General features: G+C 51.7%; 1 protein-coding gene across 1 annotated transcript; it reads right to left on the bottom strand.

Moving 5' to 3' along the window:
- Nucleotides 1-808: 808 nt before the first annotated feature.
- On the bottom strand, nt 809-16,990 carry CADM4 (cell adhesion molecule 4). The gene is made up of 9 exons (XM_053607135.1): nt 16,844-16,990; nt 5,628-5,774; nt 5,171-5,323; nt 4,760-4,894; nt 4,210-4,374; nt 4,000-4,090; nt 3,435-3,607; nt 2,388-2,516; nt 809-1,830 (listed from the first exon to the last, which is right to left on the bottom strand). Exons 1-9 carry the CDS (start codon nt 16,905-16,907, stop codon nt 1,721-1,723), a joined length of 1,167 nt encoding a protein of 388 aa, XP_053463110.1. The 5' UTR covers nt 16,908-16,990; the 3' UTR covers nt 809-1,720.
- Nucleotides 16,991-19,810: the final 2,820 nt, after the last annotated feature.

The raw sequence follows: 19,810 nt of genomic DNA, 5'->3' as shown, positions 1-19,810 counted from the left end.
CCTGACCTCTCTCCCCCACCACTGGCACCCCCCCCAAAATTTTATCTTCTAATGATCCAGACACTAGACACCCCTAGTGAACAATTGTTCTTTTCTTCCCCTCCCAGTGAGACCAGGAATGTGACCAAAACACACCTGACACTTTAAGAAGTCCCCTCTTTCAGATTCATTCAAATTTCAAAGAGAACTATTTATCAGTTAATCTCTCTTCCTCTTCCTAGCATCCTTTATTGCCCCTCAACAGAACTTTTCTTTTCTTTTTTTTTTTTTGGAGACAGAGTCTCATTATGTCACCCTTGGTAGTGCTGGTGGTGTCACAGCTCACACCAACCTCAAACTCTGGGGCTCAAGCGATTCTCTTGCCTGTGCCTCCCAAGTAGCTGGGACTATACGCACCAGCCACAACACCTGGCTATTTCTTTGTTGTAGCTGTCATTGTTGTTTAGCAGACCCCTAACTGCTGAGTGATGGGCTCCAAGCCAACAGAACTTTTCCCCTCTCCCATACCCATTTTACCAGAAAAACATTAAAATTCTGAACCCCATCTTCATTCTAAGGGTTCCCATGTACTATATATGCATGTTAAAATAAATATGTGTATTTTTCCTCTATTATCCTCTGCCCCATGAAAGTGATGTTTCAGCAAACATGTGAGGGGGGCTATTGCTACCCTACCTACAGTTTGACAGATCTTTAGGGGGCCAGGGAGACTTTGTTCTCTACAACCCCCCACCCCCACCCCACCTCCCTTAGTTCTCCCTGTGGTGCATCCCTGGGCAGAGGGACAGACACACAGCCACCCTGGCACTTGTTCTCTCCTCAGTTTAATGGTGGTTAGTGGGATTGCCAAACCCCTCCCCATTCCCCTTCCCGCCCGTACAAAATGTGTGTTTTTTTTTTTTTGTTCTAAACAAGAAAAAGGGGGCAAAAGCCAGGAATGGGGAGGGGGTGCAATCTGATATTTTCATACAGATTTTTGATTTTTTTTTTTAATATATTATATATAAAACCATAGAGACCACGCATCCCCCAAACTCCTTTCCCCCTCCCCGGGGGGCCTGGAGGAGAGATGGGGAAGGCCCCCCTAGGACGGGTGGACAGAGACAAATAAGGGTGGGACAGACGTGGGGGAAATAGGTAGAGGGAAGATTGGAGAAAAAGGTTGGGGCTGTCTCACTCACTGTCCCCATCAAAGTTATGACACAAAGACACAGAATCCCTGTTTCCATGCCCTCCCCCGCCCCTCCCCTCCCACCGTGCAAACATGGCTTTGCAAAGAGGTGCCCAGAGTTCTGTGGAACTCTTACAATGGCTGGCATGGGGTCTGAGACCCCCAAAGAAATCTGTGTTCCCCTTCCCTGCCCACCCACCCTTCCCAGAATCTGACCCCCTCCCCATATTACCTGGTTCTGTAGCCTAGGGGCTCTGGCCTTCCCCCAGTTATCTTCCCCTAACCCAATCCCTACTGCCCTCCCTGGACTTGGGGGCTCTGGACCTTTGGCCCCTGCCCCATGGGGGACCCAGACCTCTGGGCGCTTACTTCTGGCCCTTGCAGAGATCCAGACCTCTAACACCCCCATCCCTGCCAAAGTGTCTGAGGTGTTAGTGGTGGGGAGAGAAGCCCACCATCCCAGACTCTGGCAAATGTCTTTGCTGGTTCCTTGCAGCTGGCAGTGGGGGGAATCCCAGCCCAGGCCCAGGCCTGGGATTGGGGGTGGGGTCAGATGAAGAATTCTTCTTTCCTCTTGTGTCCATCACTGCCATTGAGGAAGGCTTCTCTCGCTTCTCCCTGCTCATCCAAGCCACTGGCTTCATGGGTCAGATAGGAACCTGAGGGGGTGACAGACCCCTCCCCAGAGTGGAGGGAAAGCATAGGTAGACCCAGGAGATGAACAGAAATATAGGGGTGGAGGGAAACAGACAAGACAGACACCAGATGAAAAGGAAGAAACAGAACACATAGGGGGTTATGTGCAGGGAATAGCAAAATAGTGGCAAAGAAAGAGGGAAAAACAGAATTAGGAAGACTCCAAAAGCTCAGGGTAAGAGCTACCCTTATTAAAAACGAGAGAGAGAGAGAGCTACCCTTATTTAGCCCTTCTCTTGGTGGCATCCCCTTGCTCTGCTTCCAAGAAATTCAGCAAATAGGAAGGTAAGTTATTTAATTCAAATCCATGCTCTTAATTCAGCTTCTAAGTTCCACTCCTTTTGGAGTACTGGGCCAGAAGCCCTCCTCCCTTGGAATCTTGGCCTCAGGTCCCCTGATTTCTAATTCTGGGTCCAGACACACACACACACACACACACACACTTACAGTCCTGGTTCTCACCCTGCCTCCTTTGAATCTCACAACCAACCATACATATTAAGGCCCCGCCCCCACTTACCTTTCTGCCGTACAGAGCACCAAACCATGCCCACTAGCACACATATGATCAGAAACACCAGGAGTGCCAGGATGCCGCCCACAATGGCATATGGAACCGACGTCTGAGCTTCTACCACTGCACCGGGGTCTGCCAGAGGGACAGGGGTAGGGTACAGAAGCAAGTCAATCCCAGGACGGTTTCTGTCCACCCATTGCTGCCATGCACTTAAACCGTTCTGCAAATCACGTCTAACCTTTATGTGCCAAGCCCCTCAAAACCTAATGCCACCTAGTTTCCTTCTTATAGCTCCCTCTTTCTAGATGCTCCACTTTCTCAAAACAATGCGTGTTGGTTTGTATACTACCTGATCCCTCCCCAAGTCATTTTGCTAATACACTACCTTCCTCCTCACCTTCCTCCCTGCACCTCAAAGAACAGAAGCAGCATATCCCTTTTCATTTGATTCAGTTTTTCTCCCACTAAAGAAAAAGTCCAAGTCCAAGAAACAGGTCTAAAATCCTTGCCCTTGTCTAAAACGTTATCAGGTAAAATGCTGGGCTAGGACCAAATCACTTCTAAAATTCCTGCCCCATACCCGGGCATTGTGGCGGGTCCCTATAGTCCCAGATACTTGGGAGGCTGAGGCAAGAGGATCACTCGAGCCCAAGAGTTTGAGGTTGCTGTGAGCTATGATGCTACAGTACTCTACTGAGAGCAACAAAATGAGACTCTCAAAAAAAAAAAAACTTCCTGCCCCATCGTAATAAGAGCTAAACATATAACACTTATTAGGCGTGAGGGGCTACTCCAACTGCTTTACATATTTAGGTCATATAATTATGAGGCAGGTGCTATTGTTTATTTCCACCAATGAGGAAACTGAGGCGCAGACAGATTATGTTACCTGCAATAGAATGCAGCCCATCGGAATTTGAACCGCTGGTGAACTCTGGCCCCAGAATTGTAAAACTCTGTTGGCTGTTCACCCCCTCACCCCCAAATTACATAGTCTCTTGGCCTATGCCCGCCCCCCTCAGCCCTCTATCCACTGCAGCCTGCCCTCACCGTAGACCACGAGTACATAGAGCGCCCTCGCGTGGCCATGCTTGTTCGATGCCTCGCAAGTGTAGGTGCCATTATCCGCAGATACCAAACCCGGCAGCGTGAGCGTCTCCCCTACGGCCTCCGCCCTCTCGGGCAAAGTCTCATTCCCACGGTTCCAGCGAATCTGGTTTGGCCTGGGAGGCGGTAAAATACAGTGAGAGTTCCTAGAACTCAGGTGCCAGCACACAATGTTGACATGTCAGTCAGTAATCTAGGCCTGCAAGGATCTCCAAACAGGAGGCTCCCTACCACCGCTTTCCTTCCCGGAAAACCAACAGTACCAGGCCCAGTTTCCACCCATCACCAGTCTCTGATATCCTAGTCCTCTCCACACACTTCCACTCTCAGAATCCGCGGGGCGCACAGCCTCCATCCTCAGGATTCAGGAGGTTGAGCCTCCAGACCCCTCTTCCCTCGGGGCCCAGAAGTCCAGGCCCCTCCTGGAGACTCCGGAGTCTAAATCTGGTGTCTAGATCCCCAGTTCTCGTCTCACCAGGACCCAGGAGTCTCGGGCCCTAGAGCTCACCTGGGATTCCCTGTGACAGCACACGTCAACACCAGCGTGTCTCCCTCCCTCACCACAGCCTGGGAGGCATGGATCCGGGCCGTGGGGGAGTCTTTGGGGGAACGCAAGAAGAGAGAATGGTTTCTGGGTCATCACGCGGGGCTGGGGACCCTCCCGGGGACGGACAGCTGGCGTTGGGACCCCCTAGGTGCCAGCCTGCTAGGCACTTACACTGCACGTCCAGCACGTACTGCGTCTGCTTGCTGTGTCCGGAGGGTAGCGCCTGGTTCTGCGCCTCGCAGATGATGATACCGCCGTCGTCCTTGCGGTCCACTCGAAACCGCACGGTGCTAGCAACACTCCAAACCTTGCCACTTTCCTGGCCGCTGCTCACTCCTGCCGCGCCCCGCCAATAGTCAGGCAGCGATTCCAGCTCCGCCCACTCCCTCAGCCAATCCCAAAGCAGGATGTTAGCTAAGCCCCGCCCCGTACATACAGGCCTCGCCTCAACCGCGGAACCACACCTCTCCCCAAACCAAGCCCACGTGCCTCTTCCCAAAGCTCTTACCTCTTTCACTACCAGACTTTCTATACATACAATGAGTTATATGTATAACTCATTCAGTAGCTACCTATTTAAAGGTAGCTCTGTTGGAAATGGTGCGCTTTTCTCCAAGCCCCGCTCACATATGAAACCAGTCTGGGCTGAGCCCGGCCTCCGGGAACCCCACCTCCTCTCAAGCCCCGCCCCCACCCTACCCTAGCATCCCTACCGGGTTACCTTTGAGCTCCTTTCGGTCTCGGTACCAGCGCAGGGTGGCGGCCGGGCGGGACCGCGGAACCAGGCAGTTGAGCTCCACCTCGCCGCCCTCCACCGCCTGTTCCCGGACCTCCACCACGGGATTCTCTGGGGCCACTGCCGTAGGGAGAAGAGGGATAATGGAATTAAAGAAGGCGTCGAGATGGGCTCCGAAGTGGGTTCAAAGCAATCAGGCTGCCGGATCCCAGAGACCAAAAGAGAACCAGGGTCCCAGGTGGCAGAAGCCAAAGACAGAGGCTGGGAAGGCCGGCTGTATTTACTGGAGCCGGATGTCCAGGATATTAAAATCAGCCAGAGGCAGAAGGTCTTAGGAGAAGAGGGAAGCAGAGAAGAAAGGAGCAGGGGATAGGTCCAAGAGACGGAAGGCATTACCTAGTACAGTGAGAGTGGCGATCTGGTGGTGGGTGTCCTCCGTGTAGAGCTGGCAGAAGTAGCCCCCCTCGTCCTCCAGGCGGGCATCTGAGAGCCGGATCCTCACCCGGCGAGGGGAAAACTCCTCAAGCTGAAATCGTTCGTCCTTCAGGGCTAGAGAGAGTCAAAGGGTAGGCGTGAACTTGGGGAATCCTGGCTTCAAGAGTCCCATCCTTCCTCCAGGAGCTTAGAGCACAGCCCTTGGCCTCTTCTCCAGCCATACCTAAGTGTCGGAGGTGTCCAACTATATACTCCTTGGGGTTCTCATGCCCGCAACCCCAGGATTCAAGACCCCAGTCCCTTTCTTCCTCAGACCCAAGAATACAGACTCTTCAGCTGCCTCTTCTTTCAGGACACAGGAGTCCAGGCCCAGCCCTCTCTTTCTTCATAACTCAGGTTTCTTATCCCCAGAACTCACCACGGGTGCCATTGAAGAAGAGGGTCTGTCGGGCTGGATTCTGGATGACAACTATGGACCCATCATACTGGTGCAGACGGCAGGTGATCTCAGCCACGCCACCCTCAGCTACTGTCACATTCTCTGTCTGTACTTCCTGCCCCGCCCCTGAACCATTAGACAGAAACAGGATAGGAGACTCAAGGAGGGCTGCAATTAAATCTTTTCTTTCTCCCTCTGCTCCCTCTCCCATCTAACTCCCCAATCCCTCTCTTTCCCCTCTCCTTCAGTTCATTACACCCAACATTTCCTGTGGGCTAGAGTCCAAGACATGCAGGAAGTCTGCTTCCTACTCCAGAAGAGCTGCAGTCAAGATTCAGTAGTAGATGCTTTAGTGGGGGCCGTAAGGGTGTACTAGGAGCCCAGCGGAAGGGGAGAGAGGAATTGCCTAGAGCAGCGGTTCTCAACCTGTGGGTCATGACCCACAGCAACTATATTAAAGGGTTGCAGCATTAGGAAGGTTGAGAACCACGGGCCTAGAGAGATGGGTGGTTAGAGAGGGCTCTGGAAGTAGAAATTCACGAGGTGTGGAATAGTGTTGTATGTCTACCCAACTTCAGCCGTCACACCTGGACACGTAACTTGTCTGCCAAAGTGACCATAATATTCTTCCCGTGTCTTCTGGACATGCCCTTTGCAAATTGCCTTTGCCATTCCTTCCAGAGAAGGCACTTTGCCCCTCCCTAGTCTGGGAAGGCATTGTGATTTGCTTTGATCAATATAATTTGCTAGAAGTGATACTGTAAGCATTCTGGAGCCTAGGCCTGCAAAGAACTAGTAGCTTCTCTGCTCTTGTCCTCTACTGCCCTAACACTGTTGCTTAAGGTGCTGAAATTAACCACTTTGCAAATGAGAGACCACAGGGAGAAAGAAATCCAGCCAGCAGCCAGCACCAACTGCCAGCCTGTGAGTGCAGTCATCCCCAGGTGTACCACCAGAAGACTGCAGCCACATAGGTGACTACAGTTGAAACCAAGAGAAGATCTGCCCACCTGAACCATCCCAAATTGCTGGTGGTTGATTTTTTCGTGTTTTTTGTTTTTGAGACAGAGTCTCACTCTGTTCCTCAGGCTAGAGTGCAGTGACATTAGTCTAGCTGACAGCAACCTCAAACTCCTGGGTTCACACAATCCTCCTGCCTCAGCCTTCTGAGAGCTGAGATTACAGGCATCTACCACAATGCCCAGCTAATTATTTTTCTATTTTTAGTTGAGACGGGGTCTCACTCCTTTTTTTTTTTTTTTTGACATAGTCTCACTTTGTTGCCCTGGGCAGAGTGCTGTGGTATCAGCCTAGCTCACAGCAACTTCAAACTCTTGGGCTCAAGTGATCCTCTTGCCTCACCCTCCCAAGTATCTGGGACTATAGGCACCCATCACAATGCCTGGCTAGTTTTTCTATTTTTATTTTTATTTATTTACTTTTTTTTTTTTTTTTGAGACAGAGTCTCAAGCCATCTTCCTGGGTAGAGTGCCATGTCATCATAGCTCACTGCGACCTCCAACTCTTGGGCTCAAGTGATCCTCTTGCCTCAGTTTTTCTATTTTGAGTTCAGACGGGGTCTCACTTTTTGCTCAGGCTGGTCTCGAATCCATGAGCTCAAGCTATCCACCCTCCTCGGCCTCCCAGAGTGCTAGGATTACAGGCATGAGCCATCCTGCCTGGCCTAGTTTTTCTATTTTTAGTAGAGATGGTGTTTTGCTTTAGCTCAGGCTGGTCTGGAACTCCTGAGCTCTGGCGATGGAACCGCCTTGGTCTCCTAGAGGCTAGGATTACAGATGTGAGCTACCATGTTGGATCAAAGTGGCAGCTGTTTTAACCCACTAAGTTTTGGGTGGTCTGTTCCACCCTAGCTGACACAATACACAACTAGGCTACATTTCCCAGCATCCTTTCTAGTTAGGTGGATCCATGTGACTGATTTCTGGGCAATGGGATATAGGTGGAAGAGAGAAACACCCCTTCCAGCCTGGCCCACCTTCCTCACCCTTCATTCTGGTTGCTGGAGAGTCCACCAAGGGGCCTGGAGGAGGGCAGGATCACAAGCTGGAAGGAGCTCAGGTCTCATGACCTGCCTATATAAGACTGTGACATAAGCAAGAAATATACTTTTCTATTAAGCCACTGAAATGTCAGGGCTGTTTGTTACAGCAGTTAACCTACCGTGATAGATTAATCCATCAGAGGAAAATGGTGAGGGATTAGAAAGGAGCACCAGCAGAGGAAGCAGCCTAGAGAAAAGCTAAAAGCTAAGACTAACCATCATCAGTGTCACCATCATTATCATGGTCATCTTCCCAATAGCAATAATCGCCATAGCTACCATTTATTGGGCATTTGCTGTGCTGGGCCATGCACTAAGGGCATTATATATCATTTCCATTTAATCTTCATGGTACCTGTATAAGGTGGGCACTATTATTAATCTCCATTTTTTCCCCAATCCCCCACCCCTTTTTCTGAGACAGAGCCTTAAGCCGTCGCCCTGGGTAGGGTGCTGTGGCATCACAGCTCACAGCAACCTACAACTCCTAGGCTCAAGCGATTTTCCTGCCTCTGCCTCCCAAGGAGCTGGGACCACAGGCGCCTGCCACAACACCCAGCTATTTTTTGGTTGCAGCCATCATTGTTGTTTGGCAGGCCCGGGCTGGATTCGAACCCACAGCTCAGGTGTATGTGGCTGGCACCTTAGCCGCTTGAGCCACAGTCGTCGAACCCCAATCCCCATTTTTATAGATGAGAAAACTGGCCTATAGAGATGAAATGACTTGCCCAAGGTCACAGCCAAGAGTGTCAGAGCCAGCCTCTGCATCCAGATCTCTCTGATCCCATATCCTGCATCTATGTCTACTCTTGGCTGTCTGGGTGTAGTAGCAAGCACTGGCAAGGGTTCATGGGATATGCTTGTGATAGGCCTCAAATGTCAAGACAATTCACTTTTATCCTAAAGGCCAGTGAAGGTTTTGAAGCAGGGAAATGTCATGATTAGATCTGGTTATTTGTCTTTAAATGGTGGCTAACTATTCATGTTTCTTACATTGTTTCAGTTCATTCAAGTATTTCCTAAGCAATGGGTACTTTTTCAGGGGCTAGGTATCTAGAGACATGTCAGAGGAAGTCCCTGCCCTGCCTGTGGCTCAGTCGGTAGGGCGCCGGCCCCATATGCGGAGGGTGGCGGGTTCAAACCCGGCCCCGGCCAAACTGCAACCAAAAAATAGCCAGGCGTTGTGGCAGGCGCCTGAAGTCCCAGCTACTCGGGAGGCTGAGGCAGGAGAATCGCTTAAGCCCAGGAGTTGGAGGTTGCTGTGAGCTGTGTGAGGCCACGGCACTCTACCGAGGGCCATAAAGTGACACTCTGTCTCTAAAAAAAAAAAAAAGATTTAGGGAGCAATAAACACCAATCACTGTAATATCCCATCAAAAGTGTTATATTCCCCATAAGAGGGTAGGTAACATAATTTGGGGGCTGAGAGGTAGAAAAGATTAATTCTGGGGGGTGGAGGCAGAGGCTGCTGGCTTCCTATCCCAACATCCATTCTTCCCTTTCTCCTCAGGAAAAAAAGAAAGAAAAGGAAGGAAGGCAGGAAAAAAGAAAGAAAGAAAACAAACTTGATTGTATTTTGTGATTGCTGTATGTCCAGCAGGGCTATTGCTCAGTCTTCCTTGCAGCTTAATGGGACCATGTGATAAAGTTTTATACAATTGGATATAAGAAAAAGTGCCATGTGGTATTTTTGAGAGGAATTCCTAAAGAAAGGGGACAAATCTCTTTTCTACCAAGTCACCTCTGTAATACTTGGAACTAGGATGTGATGTATGGAATTTAGGCAGCTAGATTGGACCATGAGGACAAGGGCAGTAGAGGATGGTAGAACCAGAACTAGAAGGTGCCTGGGTTTCTGGTGAAGACATAGGGCTGTTGTAACAGCCCTGGACTCCTCCTTCCAGCCTTCCTTTATATTTGAATATAGCACTGGGCATTATTATTTTTATTTAATTATTTTACAGATGGGATCTCGCTGTGTTGCCCAGGCTGAACTCAAACTCCTGGGCTCAAATGATCCTCCCACCTCAGCTTCCTGAGCAGCTAAGACTACAGCACTTGTGTATTTAAGCCACTATTTGAGGTTTATCTAGCACCTCCTGTAATACCAAGCTCAGTACATGCAATCCTTGCCCCAGATATACTCCTTACCACATTTCCCCATCTCAATAAATATCACAACCCTCCACCCAGTCGTTCAGGTCAAAAATCTGGAAATCATTAAAGTTCTCCTTTCTTTCACCCCTAACATGCATCCTATCAGCAATATATGTCCATTCTACCACCAAAACAAATGCCAAATCTATTCGTGTTTGTCTACCTCTCCTACCCTCACCCATATCCAGCAACATCATCACTCACCTGGACCCTTCAAGAGCCTACTTTATGGGTCTCTCAGCTTCTGTGTCTGCCTCCTTCAAGGCCATTCTCCACACAGTGGCCAGATGGATTTTTCAAAATAGGAAATCAGATCAATTCACCTCTCTGTTTAAACTGCATATGGCTGCCCATTACACTTAGAATAAAATCAAGACTCCTTCCCAATCCTTCAAGGGGCTACATGGCCTGGCCCCTCTCACCTCACTTCACTTCAGGCTCACTGGCCTCAGTGTCCCTCAAACACGCTGAGCTGGGTCCCACCTCGGAGCCTTTACACTTGCTCTTCCCTCTGCCTGGAATGTTCTTCTCCCCACGTCCCCCAAGAGCTGCCTCCTGTTACACTCAGGGTCTGAGATTATACCAACACCTCCTCAGAGACGCCCTCTCTCACTCCCCATACCATCCAGAACACCTCCAGAACACTTTGTTTCCTCATTATTGTTTTATTTCATCTATAAAAGTTTCAGGACATTTCACTGAAATTATCTGAATAATTTGTTTGTTTTGTCTGTTTCTCCCCCATTACTAAAATAAACACTCCATGAAGGCAGGGATGTAATCTGCTGGGTTTACTGCTGCACCCCTGTTGCCTAGAACTGTGCCTGGCACTTGAGAAATGTCTGTGGAGTTTGGTGAATGAACTGCATATGTCAGACAGGATTTCACTTCAGCCTCACACCAAAATTTTCTCTTTTTTTGAGACAGAGTCTCACTATGTCTCCCTTGGTAGAGTGCCGTGGCCTCACCCAGCTCACAGCAACCTCCAACTCCTGGGCTTAAGCGATTCTCTTGCCTCAGCCTCCCGAGTAGCTGGGACTACAGGCGCCCGCCACAACACCCGGCTATTTTTTGGTTGCAGTTTGGCCGGGGCCGGGTTTGAACCCGCCCCCCTCGGTATATGGGGCCAGCGCCTTACCAACTGAGCCACAGGCGCCGCCCCGCCTGGCTATTTTTTGTTGCAGTTGTCATTGCTGGTTAGCTGACCTGGGCTGAGTTTGAACCCATCAACTTCTGTGTATGTGGCTGGTGCCATAACCACTGTGCTATGGGCGCCGAGTCCTCACAGCAAATTAATGACATCATTATTCTCATATTAAACACCTTGGTTGATCCCAGCTTAACCCCTTGCCATCTGTGTGACTTTGGGCAAGTGGCCTCACTTCTCTGAGCATCAGTTCCCCAATCTATAAAATAGGGATGACACTAGTATGCATCCCTTAGTGTCTGCCTTATTGGGATTAGCCCAGGCCCTTCAGCACAGAGAGCCTCTCTGCAAGGCTGTTGTTATTATACCTCTGGAAATTTGCCCATGCACGTGAAAACTGGCATGCACATTCTGGCGCTTTTAAAAACATCCCAAAGCCTATCCCTGGATTCTGACCCTCAGAGCTAGTCCAATGCTAGACCCCCATTTCACAGATGTGGACAATGAGGCTCAGAGGGTCTCAGGCAAGTCAGTGGCAAAACTTAGCATCTCATGGGAGCCATCAAGTCCTTTGGACCTGCCACCCCCAAATCTATCCCTTGTTTTCTGCTTGAGGGTGCACATGGGGTGAGGGTGGGGGCTTTTGTCTTATTCCCTCCCCCTCCTGAGGAGTCAGTAAGCAACAGTGTCTGTGCTTGGAATATTAATATCCCAGGAGCTTTTGTTTCAGGGGTTTGGGGGGTGGTGGGGGCGGGACTTTCTGGTCAGAGAGGGGTTGAGCTTTTGGGACTGGGGCACTGGCCCTTTAAACTGTGTTGACAGCCAGAGGTCGTCATGGGGATAGTGCCTGGCAAAAGGGATGGGGAGAGTTTAGGACAGAGTGGCTGAGCAGGTGATGTATACAGACCCCAGAATCCAGCTCCCAACGACCTCCTCTCCCAAGACCCAGAAGTCTGGGTTGCCAGCCTCTCCTTCATCAGGAGTCTAGGACCCCAGGCTCTTCCTCCCTTAGACTCAGGAATCCAGGTCTCAACTACCTCCTCTCTCAGGCTTCAGAAGTTCAGGCCCCCAGCACCCTGTCCAGTCAGTACCCAGCAGTCCCAGCCCTCAGAGTCCTCTTCTTTCAAACCCAAGAGTCTGAGCTCCCAGCTTTCTCTCCCCTTAAACCCAGAAGTCTGGGCCTTCAAACCCCTCCTCCTTCAGGACCTAGGAGCTGGGGGTCCAGAGTACACAGCTGGTGGATGTTTCCACGGAGACTAAGCAGGATGGGGGAGCACTTCCTGGGTCCTGAGTCAGCAGATACCCAAGGGAGTCTCAAGGTCATGTTTCTGGGAAGGTCACAGCCACCCCCTCTGTATCCACTCCCCAGGGGGCTCCTTGCATCATGCCTCCTTCCCTTTTCCTCCCCTAGGGATGTGGTACATCCCTGATCCTAACCAACCCTCCCCTCGGCCCCCCATCAATGGCGGAGTCCGAACATCCTCGCACAAAGCGTCAATTCTTCCCCTGCTCAGGCTTCTGAAGGCGCCTGTATTCGGAGGACCTAGGCATCAGGGTCCCAGCCCCTCCTCCCTCAGAAACCTGCAGTGGAACCCCCCCAGCCCCTTCCTGTCTCAGAACCTAGAAGTCTGTACTCTCACCCCTCCCTCCTTTTCCTCCCTTGAGACTTAGGAGTGCAGACTCTCAGCCCCTTTCTCCTTCAGGAAGCAGGAGTTCAAGGCCCTGGCACCTTCCTACCTTTGATCTGAGAATCTAAGATCCCAGCTTCCCCTTCCTCAGACCCCAGGCCCCCATCCCCTCCTCCCTCAAACCCAGGGTCCAGCCCAGCCCCTCCTCCCTCACACCCAGGGGTTCAGCCCCAGCCCCTCCTCCCTCAACTGGGGGAGTCCAGCCCCAGCTCTCGGACTGGGGGGCAGGAGGGGGGGTGTCCCAGCCCAAGTCCCTCCTCCCTCAGACCCATCCGGGCCGCAGGCCTTCTTCCTGCAGACCCCTACAGGGATCCAGGCCCAGCCTCTCCTCCCTCAGACCTGGGTGTCCAGTCCCAGCCCCTTCCTCCCCCAGACCTGGGGGTCCAACCGCAATCCCTCCTCCCTCAGACCCAGGGGTCCAGCCCCAGCCCCTCCTCCCTTAGACCCAGGGGTCTGGGCCCTCAGCCCTCCTCCCTCAGGCCCAAGAGTCTGGGACCCCAAAACCCTCCACTCCTGGAAACTTTTGACTCTAAGTCCACAGTCCTCAACTCCTAGAACCACAGTTTTGCCTTTTCTCAGTCCTTTGTCCCACTCCTTTCTAGGGACCTAGGCATCAGGTGGGGGCGTAGAGGTGAGTCAGCAGCTTCACACACAAAGTCCCCCCAGTGGCCCCACATTCCTGGGATATTCAGGACTCCCTGGATTCCAAGCCTCAGGCCCAGCCAGGGGTCAGGGAGTCCTCCGAGGTTCTTCCCGGGTGTGGGGTGGAGAGGAATTCCAACTCTGGGAAGGGTACAAGCAAGCACTGAGCTGCCACTGTCCAATCCTCCACCCCCAGTGTCCTCTATTCACCCCCTTCCCAGAAGAGCCCAGGCTCTGCCCTTGCCCCTTGCTCCACTGGGTACATGTGGAAGAGCCTGGGTGCCTGGTTCCTGTGGGCCTGGGGTCTGCATAGGCGGAGACCAGTGGGTGCTTGGGTCCTGGTGCCACAAGCCATTGGATGCTGGCAGGTCTGACTGTCTCCAGGACCTCCCCGCCCCATCTCAGAGAGAGAAAGCTGCCTTTGTGTTTCCAAGATGGGGACAGGCCAGGCTCGCACGACATTAACCCACCCTTGGGCTCCAGCCCTGTTGTGTCTAAGGTCTTGGAATCCATTGCGAAACCTGACCCCCACGCCCAGGCTCTGGGGACTCAGGCATCTAGCTCATGGGTGGGTGGGGGGTTCAGTGATAGAAATCTCTGAAGAACTATTCCTTAGGGTGACTCACAATGGGGGGAGGGTCCCCCCATTCTTAGAGTGGTTGGTCAGAATTTCAGCAGGGAAAAGTGAGTCATACTGGGAGGGAAACAATATTTGGGAACAACAACCCCCCCTTCCACAGGGCCCCCCAACTCTTAACACCCTCTCTATTCTTTCTTTATATCTGTATATCTGCTTTCTCTGCTTCTTTCTGTTCTACCCAATTTCTGGCCTGTGGATCCCTGTCTCTGCCTGTGTGCATATCTGGGAAGGCAAACCATCTCTCTCTCTTTCTCACTTCCTCTCTCCTGCCCACCTCAGACTCTTCTTTCTTTTGGCATAAGTCTTATCATCCTCTTCTGGTATTCTTGCCAGAGTGAGCCAGGAAAGAGAGAATACATTTTTGGAAGGGCACAAATGGTCCTCATCTCCTATTCCCACTCCTGCTGGCTGGGCAAAGTGAGAGGGGAAGAGGGTGACTACAGGGATAATTGATACCCTCTAAAATTTGGTGGCCAAGGCCATTCAGAAATATCCAGTGACAAGGAAAGCAGGAAGGGCCCTCCAAAGGTGCTATACAGCTCCCAACTCCATGATTCACAGAAGGGGAAAATGAGAGTCAGATAGGGATAAAGACTGACAAAATTATACCAGAGGCCTGATAAGGATGGGACCCAAGTTCCTTAGCTCCCAGCCCAGAGCTCTTCCTGCATCACTAAGCTACTAGCTCTCTTAGTAGCTAGTATAAAGCCCCACACCATTTAATTTAGAGAAGGTTTAAGAGAGGATTAGGGTGCCAGGAAGTAGTGACTTTAAAATCAAACAAGGGACAAAGCTGTAGAGCTATTTCCCAGAAGTGCTGGAGAAAGGATTCTTGAACTGGGCAGGTGGTCATCTTAGGCTATATTGCTTCTGAGAATCCAAAGTCCTATCAGTCTAAGCTGTCAAGATACTAGACGCCAGAGATGTCAAGATCCAAGAACTTAAAGATCAAGATTTCAGAATTTTACAGTTGTTAAGATGCTAGAATGCTAGCACTATCACGGTTCTAGAAATTCTAAGGTGTCAAGATTCTAAAAGCATCTGGATTTGAGTCGCTAAAGATGTCAACATCCTAAGCTACCCTCAGGTTCTGTTTACTGCATTCATTGTCTCCAGGATTCTATGAGCCTAGTTTTTAGCCTAAAAATTAAATAAAGAAAAATAAAATTTGATCGAAATGTAGCTAAGATACCAAAGTTCTCATCTGGGAAACTGTGACCTGTCTGTTGCAAAGAAGGGTGGTGGTGATGAAAGTTTTGAAGCAATCACAGGCTACAGGAGAGAGAAAGGCAGAGAGTGAGAGGTCAGTCTTGCCCCTTGTCTTGACAGGAGGTTGGGAAGCTATGCTTCAAACCCTGGAGTGGGGCAGTGTACCACACTCAACTTGCCACAAACCCCTTCACAGTCCGAGCTGGGATTCCCTTTCAGGTCACTGAGTTCAACATCCTCACCTTACAGAAAGGGAAACTGAAGCCAGGAGAGAGGGATGTTTACTGTTGGCTGCTGTGGCAAATGGCAAGAGCCAGGATTTAAACTCAGGCCTGCAGCCCTGTGTTACCTGGTTACAAGGCCTCTCCAAATTTCTACAGAACATCCAGCCCTCCTGCTTTTGCCCAGCCACCTCTCAATAATCTGCTCCTCCAAAGAATGGCTTTTACCTACTAGGAAGTGGGTGACCCATGACAGGTTCAAGACACACGCAGTGTGAGATTGTGTATGGGTGACATTTCCTGACCTTGTCCCCAGCTTCAGGGTCACCCTATCTAGGCTATCTCCAGCACCTCACCTCCAAAGATCTGTTCCTTGGGGTGTGTGTTAAGGATGTGTGGATAGCTCCCTGGGTGTCCTGGAGGGGGCTTCTCTGTAAGTCAAGCCTGGATGTGTGAATGGGTGAGGAGGGTTTGGGAAGGCAATTGCTGAATCCAGGTGTGTGCCTACACACCAAGATTCCTCATTCCCACTTCCCCACACACATACACAAGACATTTCCCCCTCAGGGCTCTTTATGCTGCCCTGCCTGACTCAATTCCCCTCCAGGGGCACGGAGGGAACACAGAGAGAAAAGACTGAAGGATGGGATGGAGGTTGCAAGGGTAGAGAGGAGGCAGAGAGATGAGGACAGGGAAACAGTGGAACAGAGGGGGAAAGAGGGAGAGAGGTGACAGAGGAGCTAGAGAAATGGGTGACCGAAAGATGGGCACAGAGAGACAAGGGGATGGAGCAGATGGGGGACAGAGAATAAGGGACAGAGAAACAGGGTGACAGCAAGATAGGACTACATGGAGAATAGGGGCAGACAGGGAGGGCAGAAATACAGGGGAACAGAGAATAAAGAGGATGACGGGGGTGGGGGGTAAGCGACCCAGAAAAAGGGGATAGAGACCAGGGGACAGAGGTAGGGGACAAAGACAGGATAGAGAGATGGGGAACAGGGAGGCAAGGAGAAAGGGAGACAGACGGAAGGAGAGACAGGAGTCGACACTGAGGCACAGAGGACAAGACTAGGGGAACAAGCAAAGAGATAAAGGGATCCAGAGACGGGTGGACAGAGGGACGCAGAGATCGGACAGTAGGACAGCAGGACCAGCCTGGGAAAGGCGGGCTTGTTGGAGGGGGGGTGGGCTCAGGCCCTTTGTCCCCGCCGGAGCGGGCCTGTGCGGGGTGGGGGGGCTGCGGCACGGCGGCCGGAGCCCGCGCCCCCTCCCCCGCTCGCGGCTCCGGGCTCCCAGCTCCCAGCTCCCGGCTCCCGGCCCGGCCCGCGCGCATTGTTCGGCCTCTGCGGCCCCTAGGCGATCCGGCTGTCACCGCGGCGCGCCCCTCGCCCCAGCCCGGCCTGGCTGCCCCAGCCCCCAACCCTACCTGGCCCCGCCGCGGCCGCCCACAGCAGCAGCAGCGGCCACTGGAAGCGCCGGGCCCGGCCCATGGTGCCGCCGCCGCCACCGCCGCCGCTCGCTCCCGGCCCGGCACCTGCACCGCCCGCGCCTCCCGCCCCGCCCCCTGAGCCCCGCCCCCTGCCCGCCCTGGGGCGGGGCGCCGAGGCGGGGGCGGGGCTGGGGCCGGGGAGGGGAGGGGGAGACCGCAAGGAGGCCACCAGACAATGGGGGAGGGTACGGAGGGGAACGGTGGGGGTAAGCGCGCTGGAGAGAGGAGGGGAAAGGAGGGCAGGGGCGAGGGCGGGAGGGGTTGAGCGTGAGTGCGATTGCGTTGTGGAGGCAGGTGGGAGTTGGGTGAGAGGTTGTGGGCGTTTGGTAAAGGGCTAAGGGGTTGTGTGCGAGGGTAAGGACATTGTGTGAGAGTGTGAGGGTGAGTGTGCTGTGCAGAAGGGCAGTGTGCGAAGGTGTGGGTGTCGTGGTGTGCGGGAGGGGGTGACAGGAGAGAGCGTTGCGTGCGTCGTAAGGGTGTGAACTCTGGGGGAGGAGGAGTGTGTTATGGGAAAGGTGAGTGTGAGAGGTGTTCTGTGGACAGGTGAGCGTGAACGTGCAGGTGTCCAGTCCAGTAAGAGGCTGAGCTGAGCCAGCACAGGGAGGGCAGCAACCGGAGGTCCGGGCAGGTCTAGGATCTCCCAGTGAGGGGAGGAGCTGGGGCTCAGGCATGGGGTGGGGTCAGCGCCTCCGCTCCCTCTCTCCCTCCCTCCTGTCTTGACCCGAAACCCGGTGTTTCCGCGTCATTCCCGGGGAGGGGCCCCCAAATGTGAACCAACTGGAAGGAAGCCTGAGTTCTGGGCCCCGAGAGGGAGAGGATCCTGCGGACGCGTCCCAGCTCCCCGCCCGTCTGGCTGTTCTTCCTGCCCCAGTCCCTCTGTGTCCCCTCCGTGAATATTTGACTCAGGCTTTCTCATTCCTCTCCTCATCGTTGATACTGACTCACCCTCCAGACTTAGTTTTCTTCTTCCTCTTGAGAGTGGGTCTCCCTGAGCCCACTTCTGTGTGCCCCTGTACACCAAATGCAGGATTATCACACGAGTGAGAAACCAGGGCAAGTAGGAGGCCTCAATTTCTCCTATGCCTGTCTGATAATTAAGTAAACCTAGGTCCAGATTATGTCAATTATGAAAATCCTTACTCTTTATCACTACTAAAATGTTCCATATCCAGGAACACTGAGGGACTTTGGCCACGACACCCTTTCTATCCTCACTGTCCCAGTTCCCAGCATCCTTTCTGTTTTCAGGACCAAAGTTTCCATCAACTCCTGTATCCCCACAGGACCACGGCTCCTAGCATCCTCTCTGTCCTCAGGACCAAAGCTCCTATCAACTCCTGTGTCTCCAGGACTACAGTTCTGAGCAACTTCTTTCCTTTTCAGTTCTCAGCTTCCCAGCTACTGCAGACTGGGGAAAGCAAGAGTCAGTCTGGATAGTCTCCTAATTTTCCTTCCAGGGCTCACATTCTGTGACTAGTCCTAGGTAGGAGAGAGGTGTTTGACTGCATTCAGGGTACTGGTTCAAAGGGTAACTAGTAGTTGTATTTTCCCATAATAACCAAGAGGCCCCTTCACTCGGGGCTCTAACTGATGTCTCCTGAGCCAGCTATGGGGCACCGTAGGGACTCATTTTTGAGTCCCACTATTTATTCCATCTGAAGATACCACAAAAGTGATGTTCCACTCCCCATTATACTCCAGAGTAATCTGTCCATTAGGGTTTTATTGCAAGTAATGGCAAATCTAACCCAACTGGCTAGAGAGAAAGAGAACTGATTCACATAGCAGAAAGTTCTGAGTATGGCTTATTTTGGCACACGGTCTGTCCATCTCTCTGTCCTAAGAATGGATGACTCCCCTCATGTTACAAGATAGCTAGCAAATGCCTCTGGGGCCAGATTCATATTTGAGGAGGTGCAGGGGAAACAGATAAAAAGATTGTGAGAAGGGGAAGAGAGAAAAGGAGAAAAAGAAGAGACTTTAAGAAACTCCCCCAGCAGAGTGGGGATTTTGTGTCCTTTTTTGAAACCTCTTGAAGCCCCCAAACCTAAAATTTGTGTCCCTTGAACACCCCCTGACAAACTTTTTCTTTGTGTCTCATTGGCCCAAATGATGCCATTTACCTGGAGCAATACCTTATGGCCAAGGGTAATAGGATTATGCTGCTTAAATTAGATATGGGCCATAGGCTCTGCTTCCACGTTAGAGGTGAAATCAGCTTCCTCAGACACAAGTTATTACAAGAGAAGTCTTGGGATAGTGCAGACTTTGTTAGTTGTTTCCCAGTATTATTCCCTCCCTTTTTGTTTCTTCTTAAAAGAATATGGATTTTGCTCAGCTATCCAACCTTCTTTAATAGCCAAGTGATGTGGGGAGACCCCAGGAATGGGCTCTGAATAAACTTTGTCAAATGTGTTTTGCTTCCATGCCCCCTTCCAATGATTGCTGTAGGCATAGGTGTATAAAACAAGTCAGGAGGCTGGGCGCCTATAGCACAGTGGTTAAGGCGCCAGCCACATGCACCAGGGCTGGTGGGTTGGAACCTGGCCCAGGCCTGCTAAAACAAACAAACAACAACAACAACAACAAAATAGACAGGCATTGTGGCAGGTGACTGTAGTTTCAGCTACGAAGGAGGCTGAGGCCAGAGAATTGCTTGAGCCCAAAAGTTTGAGGTTGTTGTGAGCAATGACTCCATAGCATTCTACTGAGGGTGACAAAGTGAGACTCTGCCTCAATTATAAAAAAAAGTCAGGAAAATGAAACACGATGGAAGTTTCCAGGCCTCTTTGTTATTGCCTCTGAACATGGATGTCTGGAACTGCAGCAACCGTTTTGAAGCCATGAGGTAGATAAGCCTGAATGAGTCTCTTAGGAAATGAGGGCACCATTAGTCAACTCGGA

Source organism: Nycticebus coucang, chromosome 10, assembly GCF_027406575.1.
Source record: "Nycticebus coucang isolate mNycCou1 chromosome 10, mNycCou1.pri, whole genome shotgun sequence".
NCBI lineage: Eukaryota > Metazoa > Chordata > Mammalia > Primates > Lorisidae > Nycticebus > Nycticebus coucang.
Note: the sequence above shows the minus strand (reverse complement) of the source record. Positions and strands in the feature narration are given on the sequence as shown.